This window comes from Staurois parvus, unplaced genomic scaffold (assembly GCF_062004578.1).
Source record: "Staurois parvus isolate SC_StPar_1 unplaced genomic scaffold, SC_StPar_1.0 ptg002229l, whole genome shotgun sequence".
Lineage (NCBI taxonomy): Eukaryota > Metazoa > Chordata > Amphibia > Anura > Ranidae > Staurois > Staurois parvus.
In genome coordinates this window covers 283418-304015 of record NW_028320025.1, presented here as the reverse complement: position 1 = coordinate 304015, position 20598 = coordinate 283418, and the positions used below count along the sequence as shown (strand labels likewise).

Below are 20598 nucleotides of genomic sequence, written 5' to 3'. Positions count from 1 at the left end.
TGGACACTGACTCGGCTTTGGCAAAGACTCCTCCTGGCTTCTGACCCCGGCTCTGGCGACCATTCTTCCTGGCTTCTGACCCCAGCTCTGGCAACCATTCTTCCTGGCTTCTGACCCCGGCTTTGGCTATGATTCCCGTTGGTTCTCGACTGGATTATCCTGGAGGATGACCTCGGCAGGAGTACTTCTGTCCTACCAAGTCATCCGCTGTTGCTGTCAGTCTTGCATAGACTCTTGTCTTGTTTTTTTTATAAATAAACTTACCTTTAATTGCACCTCCTTGTGTGTCTGGCTCCTTGCTCCCTGACACCCAACCCCCCAAATCCATAACAGACCCTTATCTGAGCATGCAGATACCGCATGCCTTCAAAGATTTATTTCCTTTGTTGAATTGCCTGCTTGGTTCACACTAGATGCGATTTAAAATTGTGCTTTTTGTTGGCGATTTCACCATGTTTTCTGTAGATTTACCAATGAGTTATTGAATTTAATTGTGTTTTGCACTGCGGTTTCTATTGTAGTCTATATATCTATATATCTACATGTAGTCTATATATGAATTCGCTACAAAATGCTGAAAAAGTTAGACAAGAACGACTTTTGAAATTGTGCTGCAGCAAATCGCTTTCGTTAAGACACTCACATCCACATTCATTAGATCCGATATCAGGTACAATTTCAATTCCCAAATTGCACCTGAAATCAAGCACCCTGGATGCAACTTGGCATGCGATTTGCATGAAATGCAACTTGCAAATCTTATGCCAAGTTGTACCCTATTGTCTGCTATTAGAGCAGTCACATGGGTGCATTTCCGACACTGATTTCTAAAGTAGTACATGTACTACTTGTGTGGAGATTTGCATAGATATCTGTGTCAGATGTCTTGCAAATCGCAAGGAAATCAGCATTCTTGTACGTCGCACAATTTCTAAATCGGCTTTGATGTGACCGCGGTGTAAGGCCTTTTTATGTTTGATTTCCTGAGTGTTTTTCTGATTTATGGGAAATGCCGCATACTAGCAAAAGTGAATTGACATTTTCAGTATTGCATGAGAGATGTGGTCATGTGACTGCTTTAACTCATGCGATAATCTGGAGTGAATTGTGCCCATAGGGCCAAGAAATATTGCCAGTGGGGTTCCCTTTTACATCCCTATTCAATGTTCTGTTGTATGCAGCACAGGTACACGTCACTGTGGCTTTCTTTCTGACTCTGATTTGTGGGGCCTGTATACCAAGGGTTAACGCAGGTGGGAAGAGGATTACACTAAAAAATTATTAATGGACATAATCCCAACCATATTCCTGTGAAATCTAAATGATAAAACTGTACTGAGTTAATAAATAAAGCTGTGTGTGTAATTGAGGTCTTGGGACTCATTCACATGGGTGCTGTGGCCTGTAGAGTGGGAATCAGTGGTTGGTTTTTGTGGCTTACGCCGTTTGCAGGCAACCTATGTTACACAATAGAAATGCTGCAGGTCATAATTTGACAAGCATATGGGTGCAGGTGTACAGCCCTGAACACTGACAGTGAGCATTCAGGGCCACCTCCCCACACCTTCACACCTGTCAGATGACAACCTGTGTTCATACAGCTGCTGTGTCCCCATAGTGTAACAGGTGGCTCCAGCCACATGAACAACCCCCTCATTCATGCTGTACAGGACAGAGGACCTGTGTGAATGGGGCATTTTTTACTTTTTTTTTCCTCAGCTCATTAGTTTTAATGGGCTGCCTGACGTGTGGGAACATGCAAAAATAGTGCAGGCATATTATTGTAAAAGTGTGTAGCACCTAACCGCACAGTAGTGTGGTGCCATGCGTTTTGGTGGCTGTGAATGCATCTGTGTTTACTAGACATGTAGAGGTGCAATTAAGTTTTCATCATGGCACATCTGCAGAGGGCATCGCATTTCTTTGCTGTGCTGGACAATGCGTGTTCTTGCATGCGTTTCTGCACCACAAATGGTGTGAACAAGTCCTAAGGGCCAGTTCACACTATAGAAACCGTCTAGATGTGTTCCAGATGCGTTTTTGCATGCACTTTTTGATGTGTTCTACTGCTTTTTGGATGCGTTTTTTGTGTGTTCCAGTGCATTTTGGATGTGTTTTTGGTGTGTTCCAGTGCAGTTTGGATGCGTTTTTGACGTGTTTCAGTGCAGTTTTTTATGCATTCCAGTTAATTTTTTCCCCTCTCTTTTACTAAAATTTAATTAGGGACATATTATTATTATTATTACATCAAGTTTATATAGCGCCAAAGGGTTTGCTCAGCGCTGTACAATAGAGGGGGGACAATACATGAAACAGTACAACAATAACAAACAGCACACGAGGGGTTAGAGGGCCCTACTCTTTTGAGCTTACAATCTAGGAGGGAGGGGGTAGTGGTACAGGAGGAAGTGGCTGTGGGGGATGGAGTGGTGGGAGGAATGAAGGAGAATGGCTGTTAGGCAAGGGTGGGGTAGGCTTCCTTGAAGAGATGGGTTTTGAGGGAGCGCCTGAAGGTGAGGAGGGAAGGCGACAGTCTGATGGATTGGGGCAGTGGGTTCCAGAGGATGGGAGAAGTCTTGCAGTCGTGCATGGGAGGAGGAGACCAGGGAGCAAGATAGAAGGAGGTCCTGTGAGGAGCGAAGGGTACGGGTAGGGTGGTATTTGGGAATCAGGTTGGTGAGGTAGTTAGGGGCAGTGTTGTGAGTGGCTTTGTAGGTCAGGGTTAGAAGTTTGAATTTGATGCGTTGGGCAACCGGGAGCCAGTGGAGGGGGGTGACAGAGGTGGAGCGGTTGGTGAGGTGGATGAGTCTGGCCGCTGAGTTCAGGATGGTCTGGAGCGGGGAGAGCCTGCACTGGGGTAGGCCGGTGAGGAGGGAGTTTCAGTAGTCAAGGCGTGAGATAGTCAGGGAGTGAACGAGTAGTTTAGTGGTGTCTGGGGTAAGGAATGTACGTATCTTGGCAATGTTGCGGAGGTGGAGCCTGCAGGTGTTTGTAAGTGATTTGACATGAGGTTGGAAGGAAAGGTTTGAGTCAAGAATGACGCCAAGGACTTTGGCTTGTGGTGTGGAATTGATAGTGGTGTTGTTGGTAGTGATGGATAGGATGGGGGGGGGGCATGGGCAGGGGGAAAGACGAGGAGCTCGGTTTTGGAGAGGTTAAGCTTGAAGAAATGGAGCGACATCCAGTCTGATATGCCATTTAGGAGGTGAGTGATGCGGGCGGAGATTGTGGGGGTGAGGTGAGGGGTGGAGAGGTAAATTTGAGTGTCATCAGCGTAGAGGTGGTAGTTGAAGCCGTGGGAGTGTATGAGTTTGCCAAGGGAGGAGGTGTAGATGGAGAAGAGAAGGGGTCCAAGGACAGAGCCTTGGGGGACCCCAACAGAGAGGGGGAGGGAGGGGGAGGTGGCACCGTTGTAGGAGACGCTGAAGGAGCGTCGGGATAGGTAAAGGGAGAACCAGGAGAGAGCGGTGTCTCTGATGCCAAGGGAGAGGAGTTTATTAAGGAGGAGGGGGTGGTCAACTGCCGAAAGGCCGCGGAGAGGTCCAGGAGAAGGAGGACTGAGTAGTCGCCCTTGGCTTTGGCGTTTAGTAGGTCTTTAGTGATTTTGAGGAGGGCAGTTTCAGTGGAGTGTAGGGGACAGAAGCTGGACTGTAGGAGGTTATTGTCAGTTAGGTGGGCGCTTAGGCGATCGTAGACTATGCACTCAAGGAGCTTGGAGGTGAGTGGCAGCAGGGAGATGGGTCTGAGGTTGTTTGGGTCAGCGGGATCCAGGGAGGGCTTTTTGAGGATGAGGGTGATGTGCGTGTGCTTTAGGGGGGAGGGGAATGTGCCAGTAGAGAGGGAGAGATTGAAGATGTGGGTGAGGGAGCGGATGAGGGAAGAGGGGGGTGACCAGAGGAGTTGAGAGTGGATAGGGTCCAGGGGGCAGGTAGTGAGGTGGGCTTCTGAGAGGACCCTGGTGACATCCTCAGTGGTGACAGGGCTGAGGGAGTGCACTGCAGGGGGGGTTACAGTTGCGAGGACAGAGGAGGGGAGTGATGAGGGGGTGATAGGGGGGAGGCTAGGTGGGGAGGTAGATTGCGAGTTGACTATGTCCTTACAGATAGCGTCAATCTTGTTGTGGAAATGAGTGGCAATCTCGTGAGCGGTGAGTGAGGTACTGAGTGGAGGGGGGGGGGAGAGAGCAGGGAGTTGAAGGTGGAGAAGAGTCGGCGAGGGCAGGAGGAGAGGATGTTGATCAGGCTTACGAAGTAGGCCTGCTTGGCGGTATGGAGGGAGGAGGTGTAAGAGGGGAAGGCAGATTTGTAGAGGGAGAACGCACGAGGGGACCTGGTTTTGCACCATAGTCTCTCCAGTGCGCGACTGCGACGTTTGAGGCATTTAGTATGCTCGTTCTGCCATGGTTGAAGCGGTCTAGGTTTGATGTAGCGTGTGGTTAGTGGTGACAGAGAGTCTAGGGCAGCTGACAGTGAGTCAACTGGTCAGGGCATAACAGTGAGAGGATGCTGTCGTGTAGGCAGTCGACGGCCGAGTGGAGGGGGGCCGGGTTCAGGTTGTGGAGGTTGCGGCTGGTGGTGGTTTGTCGCTTTTGGGGGGGGAGTTGGGGGAAGGGGAGATGGAGAACGTGAGGAGGTGGTGGTCAGAGAGAGGGAAGGGGGTGTTAGAGAACTGGTTGAGAGTACAGAGGTGGGAGAAGACAAGGTCCGGGGTGTTCCCTTTGATGTGGGTGGAGGATTGCGTGTGCTGTTTTACTGCGTTCCAGGGTGTTTTACCGTGTTCCAGTACAGTTCTATGCATAAACAATGCAGCCTGTTTTTTGGCAGCACCTGAAATGCACTGGAACTGCAAGCGCTGATGTGAACTATGACATTGACAACCATATAACCTTCTTTCTGTGCGTTTTGGATGCAAAAAAAGCAACTGAAACACATGTAGTGTGAACTGGCCCTAAAGGTTATTATAGGTCAGGGAACGGGACTGACCAGGAATTGTGAATTCAATCAGACTAGTGGTGAGATACAATCAGGAATCATATAATAATGTGAGATCTGAGCTGTAGGTGATAGGAAATGAGACACATTCACTAGATCAGTAAATAAATAGTTAAATAAAAAGAGTGGGGCGGGGATACATAGATTTGCAGATGGAACAGGTGATGACAGGGGGGGTGGGGGAGGGGAACAAGTTGTATAAGGAGAGAGGATTAAGAGCTCGTTCACACGTGACTTTATTTCTAACTCTTGCCAAATGCCCCTATAGCATTAGACAGGTGTTTGGGAAGCGTTTTTAATGCTCCTCAAATGCTTCCCAAATGCCCTATGTGCGGTTTTGAGGCATGTGATAAGCATTTACCAAGCGTTAAAACTGCACCACAAATGCCTGTAATGAAGTTAAATGGTATTGACTCTCCGAAAATGCCTCGCAACCACACCGCAAACGTCTGCCAGGCATTTGAGGAGCGACACCATAGACTTGAATGGGAGGCTTCAACTCTTCCTGACTCGACATGAGGCGCCAGTTTTGCCGTGATGCAATGCTAATGCTTTAGTGTGAACAGCACTGTGTGCTGCCATGTGCAGAATTTTCGTTTGAGAAGCGTAAAAAAACGCTTCCCAAACGCCTGTCTGATGCCCGCTGACAAAGCTAGTGTGAACGTAGCCTTAGAGAAGATAAAGTTGTAATGAAATATAAACAGAAGGAAAATTGAAAATTTCAAACTTGTCAGAAGAACAGGACGCAGGTAAGATTCACTCCCTTTCCACTTTCTAGTTAGTAGTCAAAATCTTAATTTATTGATCTATATTTCTGGCACTGACAGAACCCTTGAAATTGATCTCCATATTTTGGGCTCTCACAAATGTCAAGGAGCTTACAATCTAATGCAGGCCATAGATGGGTCGAAAATCGGCCGAAAAAAAAAAATCTACCAATTTTTGCACCGTTAGTGGGTTAATTGGTCGGCCATTTTTCGGGGTTTTGGCACATTTTTTTTTCTATTGGTAAAGTTGGGGGAGAACTATGTGTATAGATATGAAGGTAGCAGTTAGCACTCAGGGTATTGGCAACAGTCCCAGAATAGAAATATGTTAAAGTAATAGTGCAGCGCTATAAATGTATGTTATCAATCATCATTGCATGTAAAATAAAAAAAGTGCAAATAATTGCAATAATGATGTAAACTGGTAAATAGTGCTAAAAAATGTTCATATAATAATTCCTGAATAATGGAATGTCATTTGTGTGAGAGTACCAACTCAGAGAGTGCCTATGAATGGCACGTGTGGTTTATCTGTGACAGACAGTAGTGCATGAACTCGTGAAAGCTAATCCACCCTTGGAACGGGTGTACACTCACCAGAACAAAAGTATTAATGCACATGGGTTATACACATCACACATCTGGGGGTGCAGCGGTATGCTGGCAGCTATGGGTTAGTCATCCAACTCCATCCATCAGGGTGGGTACCAAAATGGTCCTGGGGAGGAATTAGCTCAGCCATTGGAGCCAGAAAGGTGCTTAATAGTGTAGTATTTCATTATAATGGTCACGAGTAACAATTTAAAATATCCACGTGGAGTAATAAAAATAACAGCAAAGTGAGTACCAAGATGGCAGATGCTCCTCAATGGCGGCAGCGTGGCGTCAACAATAGGGATCCACCCAATGCATTTCGTGTACCAACACGTCCTATTGGTGTGCCCCTGAGGGCGTGTTGGTACACAAAATGCATTGAGTGGAGCCCGATTGCTCACACCACACCACCGCCATTGAGGAGCGTCGGCCATACTGTCCGTCATGGATAAACCACACATGCCATTCATAGGCACTCTCTGAGTTGGTACTCTCACACGAATGACTTTCCATTATTCAGGAATGATTATATGAACTTTTTTTTAGCACCATTTACCAGTTTACATCATTATTGCAATTATTTGCACTTTTTTTCTTTTACATGCGTTTATGATTGATAACATGCATTTATAGCGCTGCACTATTACTTTAACATAGAATAGTTACATGATTAAAGAGAAGGAAGATATATCATTATATTGGGAAATTAGAACTAGACATTCCCAATTATTTGAGATATAAGTGTGAAAATGTTTGACATTTGAAAATAGAATGTATGACATTCATTAGGAAATGCATTAGTTGTTTGATCATTTTAGAGAAACAGCAACCCCCCAAAAAAAAAATAATATAGGTGTACTTTTACTTTAAATTATAAGTATTCTCATATGCAAACACAAAAACGCCAGCAGGACAAAGCTCCTGGTTGTGCGCCACCTAGCGAACATATCCAGTATTGCACCTAAAAATGTGCCAGACGCGATTCCACATTTACTAACAGGAAAGAGTCTACAAAGTAGATGCTTTACAATGAGTTTGCTAGACGCCTTTCAGAAGACTGATAGGTCTTGATTGATTTAATTGAGTCTGCCTGAATGTTCAGTGTCTGCTGGTAGACTCAATTCTTAGTAAATCAGGGCCAAAGTGTCAGAAAAGGCTTGATCTTCAGGTGGTTAGAAGAATGAGTGATGTGTGGCATAAACTTCTAATGCTGGGCATAGAATACCGCACCCCCCCAAAACTACCCTTTTTTGGAAAGTAGACACCCCAAGCTATTTGCTGAAAGGCATGTTGAATCAATAGAATAATTTATTTTTTTTTACCACAAGTTTTTGGAAAATGACAAAAGTTTTTTTGTTTTTTTTTTACACAAAATTGTCACTTAAATTATTTATTGCTCACACATGCCATGGGTATATGTGTAATTACTCCCCAAAATACATTCTGCTACTTCTCCCAAGTATGTGGGTACCACATGTGAGAGATGTTTTGGCAGTCTAGCCAAGTACAGGACCCCAAAATCCAATAAGCACCTTCAGGCTTTTAAAGGGCTTTATTTCCTCATTACACTTCCTGACTACCTATCACAGTTTCAGAGGCCCTGAAATGCCAGGATAGCACCTAACCCCTCAAATGACCCCTTTTTGGAAAGTAGACACTCCAAGGAATTTGATAAGAAGCATGGTAAGTATTTTGCAGATCTCATTTGTTGCCACAAGTTTTTGGAAAATTAAGAAAAAAAACAAAAACATATTTTTTTCTATTCTTTTTTTTATATTTCAAAACCTTGTGAGAAAAAATGAGATCTGCAAAATACTTACCATGCCTCTTTTTAAATTCCTTGGGGTGTCTACTTTCCAGAAAGGGGTCATTTGGCAGGGTTTGGTGCTATCCTGGCATGTCTGGACCTTCAAAACTGTGATAGGTATTGAGGAAGTGAAATGAGGAAGTTACGCACCTTCAGGCTTTCAAAGTGGTCATTGGATTTCAGGCTCCTGTATGTGGCTAGGCTCCCAAAAAGTCTCACACATGTGGTATCCCCATACTCGGTAGCAGTATCCGAATGTATTTTGGGGTGTAATTCCACATATACCCATGGCTTGTGCGAGAAATAAATCATTTAAACGACAACTTTGTGTAAAAAGAAAATGTTTTTGTCATTTTCCAGAAACTTGTGGAAAAAAATAAATCTTACATGGACTCAATATGCCTCTCAGCAGATAGCTTAGGGTGTCTACTTTCCAAAAAGGGGTCATTTGGGGGTGTTTATTCTATCCTGGTATTTTAGCACCTCAAGAAATGTGATGAGCAGTCAGAAAGTAAAAGCTGTGTAAATTCCATTATCTATCCCATAGTTTGTAGACGCTATAACTTTCACACAAAGCAATCAATATACACTTACTGGGATTTTTTTAACCAAAAACATGTAGCAAAATACATTTTGGCCTAAATTTATGCCAAAATTTTAGTTTTTTTGGATATTTTTTATGAACGAAATGAGAAAATATTGTTTTTTTCAAAAAAAATTTTTTCTTCAAAAATGTTTTTGTTTCTAGCGCCAAAAATAAAAAGTGCACAGGTGATCAAATACCACCAAAAGAAAGCTCTATTTGTGTGAAAAAAGGACATAAATTTCATTTATGTACCGTATTGCATGACCGTGCAATTGTCCGTTAAACTAGCACAGTGCTGTATAGCAAAAAAATGGCGTAAATTGCAGTATCTATACCATAGTTTGTAGACGCTATAACTTTCACACAAAGCAATCAATATACACTTATTGGGATTTTGTTTTACCAAAAACATGGAGCAGAATACATTTTGGCCTAAATTTATAACTAACTTTGAGTTTATTATATATTTTTTATATCTGACAGTAAAAAATATCGTTTTTCTTCAAAATTTTCTTTTTTTGTTTATAGCATGAAACCTAAAAAGCGCACAGGTGATCAAATACCACCGAAAGAAAGCTCTATTTGTGTGAAAAAAAACGTAAATTTCGTTTGGGTGAAACATTGACCGCGCAATTATCAGTTGAATTAGTGCAGCGCCGAGTAGCAAAAAGAGGCGTGGTAAGGAAGGGGGTAAATCCTCAGGAAGGCAAGTGGTTAAAGTGAATGAAGATATATAATTATATTGAGAAATTAGAACTAGACCTTCCCAATTATTTGAGATATAAGTGTGAAAATGTTTGACATTTGAAAATAGAATGTATGACATTCATTAGGAAATACATTAGTTGTCCAATCATTTTTGGAGAAACAGCAACCCAAAAAAAAAAAAAATTTAATATAGGTGTGCTTTTTATTTTAAATTATAAGTATTCTCATATGCAAACAGAAAAATGCCAATGGGACAAAGTCCGCGGTTGTGTGCCACCTAGCGAACATATCTGGCATTGCATCTACGAATGTGGCTGATGTGATTCCAGATTTACTAACAGGAAAGAGTCTACGAAGTAGACTCTTTTCAATGAGCTTGCTAGACGCCTTTCTGATGGCTGACAGGTCTAGATTGATTGAATTGAGTCTGCCTGAATGTTCAGCGTCTGCTGGTAGACTCAATTCTTAGTAAATCAGGGCCTTGGTGTCGATCATTATTTTGAGGTAATTGGTGTCAGTTATTATTTTGGGATAAATGATGTCGATCATTATTTTGGGGTAATTGATGTCGATCGTTATTTTATCACAATGCTGACTAATAACACAAAGTCCTGTTACCTCTCTGTGTGATCTCATCCAGAACGGCCAATAAATTCGGATGAGGATGATCTTTCTTTAACATATAGAGACATTCCCAGAGTCCAATCACAGCTTTTCTTCCCTGATCCCGAATGTCTTGTAACAAGGTGTGAGAGAAGGAAGAGCGATCTTTTTCCATTGACAGGTATTTCTGCAAAAAGACATCTTATGATTGTTCCATTTCCACATTTAGAAATGTAATTTCAATATATTGTGTTTTATTATATAAAACATAAAACAATAATTCTGGTTGCTCTGACCGCTCTGTTCAGAAAAGTAAATCCTGTCATAGTGAAGTTATAGTGCCTGAACTCTGCCTGACTTTTGTGTGCTTTTTCAGAATGGCTCCTCCTTCTAACACCAGTTGATGATCAGGGCTTTTTGTCAGCGAGAACGCAGGAGAACGCAGTTCCGATACCTCTAGCACTTAAAGTGTTACTAAACCGCGGACCTTGCATTCACTATATCCGCTCTCCCCGGACCCCGCATGATACATTAGATATTAAATATGAAATTCTACACTGAATGGTTCACGAGAGCTACTTTTCTGCTTTCCTATGTATTCCAACCACGGAGAGTCACCTATCAAACTGTTCGCCTCCTCTTGTCCAATTGGACGATATGCCTGGTTTTTATGTAAGTCTCTCATATTCTAAGATATGAGACATAGGGGAAAAATGGATTTTTAAAAAGGTTAACTGGTTCAATGTCTTTTGAACTGCTGGGAAGGCTGCGTTATCTTTTTACAAGGTGTTAAATTGCACAGGTTCTTTGGACTGCTAGGCACTTCATGGCTCCCTGCTGGGCTCCTCCCTGTGACACTTTTAACACACACACACACTGGCCAAATGTCACTGTGACTCTCGGAGGGGGAGAGAGAATTCTTAACAAAATGGAGGGTTGGAGCAAAATGGTTGAACCCCATCAGTCTAAATGTGTACACTTGCTGCACCTCCCCCATCAGGTGATTGCATTGGAGGGGACTGCAATTTCCCTCCTGACGCAACCCACTTTTGCCGCGGGCTTGCCTGACCAGGGCACAGAGCCACTGTGTCCCAGGGTTCACCTTGGAGTGATATGCACTGTGGGAGACCCAGGTTCCTTCTGAAAGGAAGCTGTTCTCCCCGGCAACACTGCTGTGCCAACCAAGTGAGTGGTCATGGGTAAGCACCAGTTGGCTGTGACTATCCGGATATCGTGGCAACTGCTGGGGGCCCACCTGTTCACAAAACACTTCAGCTCAGTGGTGTCATCTGCTAACATACTAATGTGTAGTTTCTTGTCGAGGTAGAGAATGAGATTTCCCTCTCCCATCTCCTTCCTCCGTCCTAGGACTACATCTGGCCCGAAGGTAGTGGCACCTGTGTGCACTGGAACCGGACAGGCGAATTCGGGAACTCGCCTCCCAGATGTGTCCACAGGTACCTTCATCCCAGATGAACAGTACTCTTTACCTACTAGCATCCAGGATACCATTTCCATCAGTTTTCTGTCTGCTAGGTCAGTCACAGGTCCAGCTGAGCCATGATAGTTGCACCCAGGCGTCTTACCGTAGCCCAAACTCTAGCTGACCCCTGGATCCCTGACTGCGCCATTCCCTCTGTCTCTTTGGCCCATTCAGTCTGCACCTCCTGGGAGATAAGGTTGGCGGAAGGCAGGAGGGAGGCATGCATTCTGCCGTCTACCTCATGAACCGCACGGTGAGCTCTCCCCGGGTTTCCTAGAACCCAGACCCCATCGATCATAGGCATTGCCAGCAGCTCCTGTACCTGAATGGAAAGGAGCAGTGATTGGAGCTGAGGGCTGCAGCCCTCTCTCAGAGATCCGATGACCCCCTCCAAGAAGATCCCTCGCATTTCCAATCCAGGTGTGCTGTCACTGCCTAGGACACATGTTTGTCTGCCTGATGACACACCAAGACAGGTCAGATCAGATGACATGCTTTCAGGCTCCCAGCCCCCTGCAGATAGGCCATTCATTCCATTCTCCCTGTCAGGCCTTTGTTTACTCTTCCCAGCAGGGAAGCTCACATCTAGCCAGAGGATGAAATCCCCATATGAATGGCTTTCAGGGCTGCCTTATGCGTGGAACTACAAGTCCCAGCTGGCTGTTGTTTACCCTTCTCAGCAGGCAGCTCACAGCTAGCTGGCTTCTGAAGTTCCTTTGTGAATCACTTTTCAGTGCTGCCTTATGCGTGGAACTACAAGTTCTAGCCGGCTGTTGTTTACCCTTCTCAGCAGGGCAGCTCACAGCTAGCTGGCCTCTGAAGTTCCTTTGTGGATCGCTTTTCAGTGCTGCCTTATGTGTGGAACTACAAGTCCCAGCCGGCTGCCCAGTACCATGCAAGGCTAACGGCTGGGCACTTATCAAGGCACAATCTTTTGGGCTTGGGCAAGGAACAGGCCTACCCAGACCATCCCTTTGCTCAGCCCCCAGAGATTGTACCTCTGTCCCCTTCACAGCACTGTGGGTGACCCCCAACAATGAAAATGCATCATTTGTTTCATCATGACCATCATAATCATCATTAGCGTTACCAACATTACCATCAACATTACCAACATTATCATCATCGTCATCATTATCATTATCATTTTCAACAGTCACATTTATAATATCAATGACACATGAGTTCGATACCTCCCCAGGCAAGGGGATTTCTTCTCGTTCTCCAGCTAATGGAGAATCCTGTAGCCCCACTTCATTCCCAGCCCCCTCCCTCTGTCCATCCACAGGTTGTCCAGACATTACCCCAACATCTGCACACAGTACCTTGGCATGTCCAGAGAGTTCCAGGGGGCCCTTCCGGGTATTCTCGGCAGGGGCATAATAAGAAACAAGAGTGCCTAGATCAGCACCCAACAAAACAGGTATGGGAATTTCCTCAGAGACCCCTACCTCCCTAATCCCCATCTATGAATACCTTTGCACAGGGTATGTGTGAACGGGTCCCCCCAACTCCTGTGAGGGTAAGAAACTTTCCTGGGATGAGGTTCCTTTGCTCAATCACCTCTGGCCGGATCAAGGTGACTTCTGCCCCGGTGTCCCGGAAACCGGTTACAGACCGGTTGCCCACGGTGACTTGCTGCAAGTTGGCGGGGGTTACCCATATCTTCCTGCGGACAAACAGCATGGAAGAAAAGTTGCTGACCAGCTGATCAGATGATGTCATCTGCTTCTGCTCAGGACACTGCATCCTGAGATGTCCGGCTTTCCCACAGGTGAAACATCTGCGGTTGTCAGGCAGGGATGGCTTGGCTCCAAGTGCTGCAGGTGTGGGAAGCTTGACTCACCGACGTAGGAGGGGTTGCTAGGGGCAATTTCCCCCCTTTCCAGCCATTCGGAGGAGTCTTGCGAGGGTCAGACATTCGCGTGTGGACATAGGTATCTGCAATATCAGCTACAGCTTTAGCAGATGCTGGCTCTTTCTCCAAGACAAACTGTCTGACTTCGGCCGGGCAGATGTGTAGGAGTTGATCTTGTATCATGAGATCTTCTAAAGACTCGTAGGTGTCGGCTTTCATCCCCTTAGTCCACTGTCAGAATGTGGTGTGTAAGCGACTCGCCACATCTGTGTAAAAGTCCCCAGGTCCCTTCTGCATGGACCTGAACCGCTTGCGATACACTTCCGGGGTCATCTGGTACTTCCGGACACTGGCATCTTTTAAAATTTCGTAATCAACGTCCTGCCCCTCTGGCAATTCAACAAACGCATCCAGGGCCTTGCCTTGTAGCCCTGGTGTCAGGTACCGAGCCCATTGAGTTGGGGGCACATGGTACTGACAGCACGTTTTTTCAAATGACAGTAAATACGTGTCAATGTCACTATCTTTTTCCATCACTGGAAACTTGGCTGCTGTGCCCAAGGCCAGAGTGGCGTCCCTGTGCTCTAGGGACCCAAGGTTCTGAACCTGTCGCTGCTGGAGCCTCGCCATCTCCAGCTCGTGACGACGATCAGCTTCCCTCTGCACCACCTCTCTTTCAGCCTGGGGTTCCTCTCTCTCAGCCTGTCAGCCACTGCTTGGCGTTCCGCAGCCTCTCTGTCAGCCGCTCTCTCAGCCTGGCGGTCAAGAAGCTGCAAGTATGCCATTGGATCTGTCTCCATGATGTGTTTCAGAGCTTCCTTCACCTAAGGAGAGTCGCTGCTGGTTACAAGCACTCTGTTGCTGGCCCGCTCAGGTGGTGGTGTGACAATACCATTCGGTGATCCTCCAGTGTCAGTCTCTGTATTCCCATCCTGCGAGGCCGTCTCTGAGCCACTGGGAACGTAGGCATCGGGAACCCCGTCATGGTCAAGTTCCCCCAAGTTCTGATCTGCTCGGCTATCATGCTCCACTAGATCACTAATCAAATCTTCACGAGTTTTACGACCGACGTCCAATCTTCGTGAGGTACATTCCGCACTCAAATCACTTTTGCTCATGTTCTCGTATTCTGCTGCACCAGGCATAATTGCAAGCAAGATAGAATAGGAAGCAGAGAAAAGGAAGGAGCTGTTGTTATATGTCTCTCTCTCACTCTCTCTCTATATATATACCAAATATGCACCGCTTGTTTCTAAGGACTATTTCCACAAAGGTTACAATCCTTCAGTGCAGAGCTAATTTTTAACACTGCACTGAAGCTCTTAATGCAACTATCCCACGTACGCTGCCAGCCAATATGTGACGGACCCAAGATCACTGCCACCAATATGTGACGATTCCATGATGTGACGAACACGGCGTCAGACCCCTGACCTTCTCACCAAATTCGGGACCAAAGGACTGGCCAATCTGAAACCGCGATGTCACGTGCGTAACAATGCCACACCCAGCTGCACCCTGCACAACGATTTTCCAGCTAATTGGACCACAATCTATGTACCGGCAGCCTGTGCGATTGTTACTAGGTCAGGTTAATTACACAATTAACCCTTCACACTGCCACCACCTCCTTTTTTGTACAGAGAAAGAGGAAACTCGGCGATATCCGCAATAAAACACTATAATGGGTGAGGTAATCGTCTGTATAACACGGTCACCGCAGGCCGGTTATACAGAGGGTTAAACAAACACAGTAGCGCTCTTTTTAGAGGCAGGAATTCAAAAATTGCAATAAAGAGCTATAGAAACAGTTCAACACTTTCAGAAGGACAGATTTATTACTAAAAGGTCAAAAGGGTGCAATAAAAATATTTACAGAAAAAAGATGTGATCAATATATATATAAATATACAGAGAACAACAGCACAGCAAAGAGATAACAGAAAGGAGGTTAAAGGGTTAAACTACCCAATTTGTAGTTCCCCAGCAGGGGGTGTCTCTGAAGTCAAGGACCAATACCCCGTTTAGGGCAGGAAGGTCTGGGCGTAGGCCTAAACTAGAGCCAAAATCTCTCCTAGTTCATACTTTGGCTCATAACTTTCCATATGCATAAGTGACACTCCACCCGCGGGTAGATTATTATGCAGACACGTCTGAGGATTGATTAGATATTAAATATGAAATTCTACACTGAATGGTTCACGAGATCTACTTTTCTGCTTTCCTATGTATTCCAACCACGGAGATTGACCTATCAAACTGTTCGCCTCCTCTTGGCGAATATGCCTGGTTTTTATGTAAGTCTCTCATATTCCAAGATATGAGACATAGAGGAAAAATGGATTTTTAAAAAGGTTAACTGGTTCAATGTCTTTTGAACTGCTGGGAAGGCTTTTTTACGAGGTGTTAAATTGCACAGGTTCTTTGGACAGCTAGGCACTTTGTGGCTCCCTGCTGGGCTCCGGCCTGTGACACTTTTAACACACACACACACACTTGCCAAATGTCGCTGTGACTCTCAGAGAGAGAGGGGGAGGGAGAATTCTTAACAAAATGGAGGGTTGGAGCAAAATGGTTGAACCGCATCCGTCAAAATGTGTACGCTTGCTACAATAGTAGATAGGATTTGTACCATTGTTAGCACCCAGTGCAGACACTCCCATTGTCAGCCTGATCTGAACTATCAGAAGGTGATGACTTCAGTGGTTTTTAGTGAATGGTATGGGGAGGACTTTCATATTTTTCTGGTGTAGAATACGAAGCACATAGTGAATTTTCTTCTAATGGGTCTCGAGGTTGTTCATTTGTTCTTACTGCAGGTCTATTCCACATAATTGCTGCTGTGCTCTCTGCAGCGCTCCCCAGTCAGCAGGGAGTGTGAGTTTTGCTGATTGGACAGTTTTAACTCTGATTCAGCATAAGGCTTGTCTGATCTGTGCAGAGAGACCACTGCTTCCACACGGGTCACAGGGGTCCTTCTCTGCTGTCTGATGGCCAAAGAAAGTTTGTTGTTGGAGCTGGAAGTGCTTCCAAAAAAAAAAATGAACTGTAAACATATATTATTTTATTGATTTACAGCATTTAATAGAAAGGTTCAACTCCCGGAGATCGCTTAGAGCAGAACTTTCAGAAATCAGAGAATTGGGAACACGGAGGTCAGTGTGATTATCTCACTTCTTGCTCACTTTTACATGGAGTTGATTATAAGGCATGTGATCAGCAGCTCAAACAAAAACATAATGATCACTCGACTGCCTTTTTATATTTGTATACTTTTTTTGTGTATTTTAAACTACATTTTTGTTTCTTTTTTTAAATTTTTTAAAAGCTTTTTATTCTAGATGCTACAAAACATCCATTCAGTGTTGCCAGGTCAGTCATGCTCATAGCTTTCAAAAGAAAACTTTTTTTTTAAAATAATTTTCAGACAGTTTTTGGAAAAATGCCACAGCAAAATCAAGTTGGCCGATATTTGCTGCTCATCCCCAATAAACATGCAGAAAGCGATAGGAAGAGTTATCACCCACATGGAAGAAAAATAAATTTGAAATATAATTTGAAAATATTCTTCCCAAATATATTGAAAAACACAATTTTGGCTGTATTCAGTAAGTATTTCAAAATATATTTCAATACACACATATATATATATATACACACTGCATGTTGAAATGCGTTTTTTATATATTACAAAATATTTTTTTAATATTCTTCAGATTTTTTTAACATATTAAAAAGTAATTTTAGCATATATTTGTAAATGCATTCCAAAAATGTAGATTAAATGTATTTTTAAAGACATACAGTATATTTGAAACTGTATTTTTAAAAATATTTTTCATATATTTTGTAGTAAAAATGCATTTCAACATACAGTGTATATATATATATATATATATATATATATATATATTTATTAAAATATATTTGAAAGTACATTGAATACGGACAAAATTGTAGTATTTCAAATATATGTCAATATATTTGGGAAGAATATTTTTTAAATATATTTAAAATATATTTTTCTTCCATGTGGGCATGTCTAACATGTATATGGAGTTATGGATGTGAGGCTTTTGTGATGTGAAAAGAAACAACATAACTCCGCGGGTAATGTACTCATACAGCCATCTTTGCTTTTAAAATAAATAAATAAATAAATTATATTCTGGTGGCAGCAGTTGTGTAAATGGCTTTAAAAGTTGTATGTGGGATGTAATGAAGTGCTGATATGATCACATTTATCTTGTGGATTTATTATAAAGTTCAGTTATTTATGATCAGTATGGAGTGATTTGGTGTACAATTATAAAGGATTGGATGTTTTATATGGAGCTCCCCTGTACCACACACACTGTATTTTACTGTAGGAAATGTAGAAATATCTTACATCTGTGTTTTTAACTTCCCGAGATTGTAGTTCTACCAGGATGGAATGAGGGTTCATGTTCTCCAGGATGTAGGTCAGATCATCTCTGTAATACTCGTATATCCTCCTCAGTGATGGATCGTCATACGCAGACAGCTGACGGCGGAAGTTTCTGATGTCATCTAGAAAAGCAGAGAGAATCACATTTTCTGGCCTTCCTAAAACCAGCTTTATAAATGCTGAGAATTTACTTCCACCACAAACTTTTACTTCTATGCTGGATCAATGCTCTGCAATTGGAGGGATGTAACAAAAGGTAGGCCCGGAGCAAAAAAAAATAAAAAATAAGTGCAGGGAGGACATGACTAGGGGGAATAGAGGGACAAAGGAGGGTTAAATGATGGGTAGGAAGCAGGGTCGGACTGACCATTTGGAAACTCGGGCACTGCCAGAGGGCCCGGGGTCAGTAGGGGGCCCCATGAGATGCCCCTGGTACCTTTTTCATAGGCTTTTTTGAGTTTGGGCAAGGATACAGGGGCCCCATGATTCCCTATTGCCTGGGGGCCCTATGAGTTGTCAGTCCACCCCTGGTATGAAGTTTTTATGGCTTATGGCTTACCTTATTGGATGAGGGATGTTGGAAAGGGTCTCCCAGGTAGGAAAAGGAGTGTCTGACCTCAGGAACTCAGGAAGTCCAGTGGGGGGATTTTGGAAGAAGAAGAAGCTTCCCACCCTCCCTCTACTTTGTGCTTTGGCTTGGATTGCCACGGCAGCTTTGGCGGTGATTGGTCTTTGGAGGAGGAAAGAATTCTGGATGGAGACAGATTCGGGACCCATCAGTGGTATGGGGACCTCAGTACATTCCAAGGGGTTAACTCGGAATAGGTAAAATGGTGGTCACTTCGGATAAGTAGGGTTATCTCTGAGCCGGTGTGTTGCGGCTGGGATAAGTAGAATTGTCCTGGATCCTGTGGGTTGCAGCTGGGGATAAGTAGGATTGTCCCTGAGTCGGTGAGTTGCGGCTGTGGATAAGTAGGATTGTCCCCGAGCTGGTGGGTTTCGGCTGGGGATAAGTAGGATTGCCCCTGAGTCGGTGGGTTGCGGCTGGAGATAAGTAGATCTGTCCCCGAGCCGGTGGGTTGTGGTTGGGGGTCTAAGTTGAAGGAATGTTTTCTTCAAAAGTGAAGTTGGGTTTATGGTCCTCAAATAATAACTAAAAAGTCTCCCCGCGCTGAGATGTAAACAGCAATAGAAATATATGAAATAGTACCAGCAGCTAAACACCTAATCCTATACCTGTAGGTAGATGAAATATATACAGAAAAAATGGTGTAGCGCTCAGTATCAGGTAAATGCACAATACAAATAACATATAAAAATCGGTGACACTATGTGCTCTAAAACAACTAAGGTCACGGCAGACCTAATAGGTGACTGACATTTAGTGAACCCAGTCCCATTGAGGGATCAAATATACATGCGACCCTTTGTCCCCACAACTGGGACTTCAACCTATAAAAGCGTGAATCCCTGTGGACGGATAGGTGCTCATCATATACAAAAAATATAACACAGATGTATATCAAAGTCCAATAAATGTGAGCAAACGTGTAGACACAGCTGCACAAGGTGACATTACTGCATCTGGCGGCAGAGGAGGCCTGCTGAATTGAATGTTATCTGAATATCTTTGTGCCTGCCTGCCTACTGACTTGGAGAGCTTCCTAGTGAAGATACTGGCTGGTTAATAAATCCATTTCAGCCCAGATACTAGACTACCAGGAGTTCCTATATCAGAAGGATCAAGGAGAGATCCATAAGGCTCTGTGGCCCCTAGGGGTCGCCGAGTGGAGGTGAGAGGCCACTGCAGCCATTTTTTGAAGAGCACCTACTGGTGGGTCACGATTGTCCTTGCATGATTTAGAAGACTGAAGCACTGCAGCTGTGTCTACACGTTTGCTCACATTTATTGGACTTTGGTATACATTTGTGTTACATTTTTTGTATATGATGAGCACCTATCCGTCCACAGGGATTCACGCTTTTATAGGTTGAAGTCCCAGTTGTGGGGACAAAGGGTCATATGTATATTTGATCACTCAATGGGACTGGGTTCACTATATGTCAGTCACCTATTAGGTCTGCCGTGACCTTAGTTGTTTTAGAGCACATAGTGTCACCGATTTTTATATGTTATTTGTATTGTGCATTTACCTGATACTGAGCGCTACACCATTTTTTCAGTATATATGGCCCTCAAATGACCATCACATTTTTCCTCTGTTTATAATTTGGAATGTTATGTTATTTATGTTGAAATAATTTATTGGTTAATAAGAGGCTGGTACAGGGGCGGACTGACCATTTGGAAACTCAGGCACTGCCCGAGGGCCCGGGGTCAGTAGGGGGCCCCATGAGATGCCCCTAGTACCTTTTTTCATAGGCTTTTTTGAGTTTGGGCAAGGACACAGGGGCCCCATGATCCACTATTGCCCGGGGGCCCCATGAGTTGTCAGTCCGCCCCTGTGCTGCTATGGCCATTTTGACTCCATAAACTTGGTTTGTGTATTTTGTATATCTGGGTCGGTGGAGGGTGGGGCCTAGCAGGCTGGGTTAGGTTGGAAGTCGTATATTCTACCCTTGTCATGACATTTGTATAAGGAGCACAGGAGGTGGGGATCACTATAAGGACCATTACATGAATTGCCCTGTGATTGGGGATTTATATTTGTACATCCCAAGCCAACCAACTATGAATCCTTACTGATCTACGGTTAGGCTTACCATGATTATGAAAAAAATAATTGTGTGAGACTAAGGCAAGAAACATCT

General features: G+C 44.1%; 1 protein-coding gene across 1 annotated transcript in view; it reads right to left on the bottom strand.

Moving 5' to 3' along the window:
* Positions 1-20598, bottom strand: part of LOC149431510 (NACHT, LRR and PYD domains-containing protein 3-like) — a gene marked incomplete at its 3' end in the record, with an annotated part of 204385 nt that overhangs the window by 148587 nt on the left and 35200 nt on the right. Inside the window, exons 3-4 of the mRNA XM_089665527.1 lie at positions 17788-17948; positions 10072-10243 (exon numbers count right to left, since the gene is read on the bottom strand). Of these exons, the coding sequence (XP_089521653.1) occupies positions 10072-10243; positions 17788-17948 (333 nt within the window). The remainder of the gene's footprint in view (positions 1-10071; positions 10244-17787; positions 17949-20598) is intronic.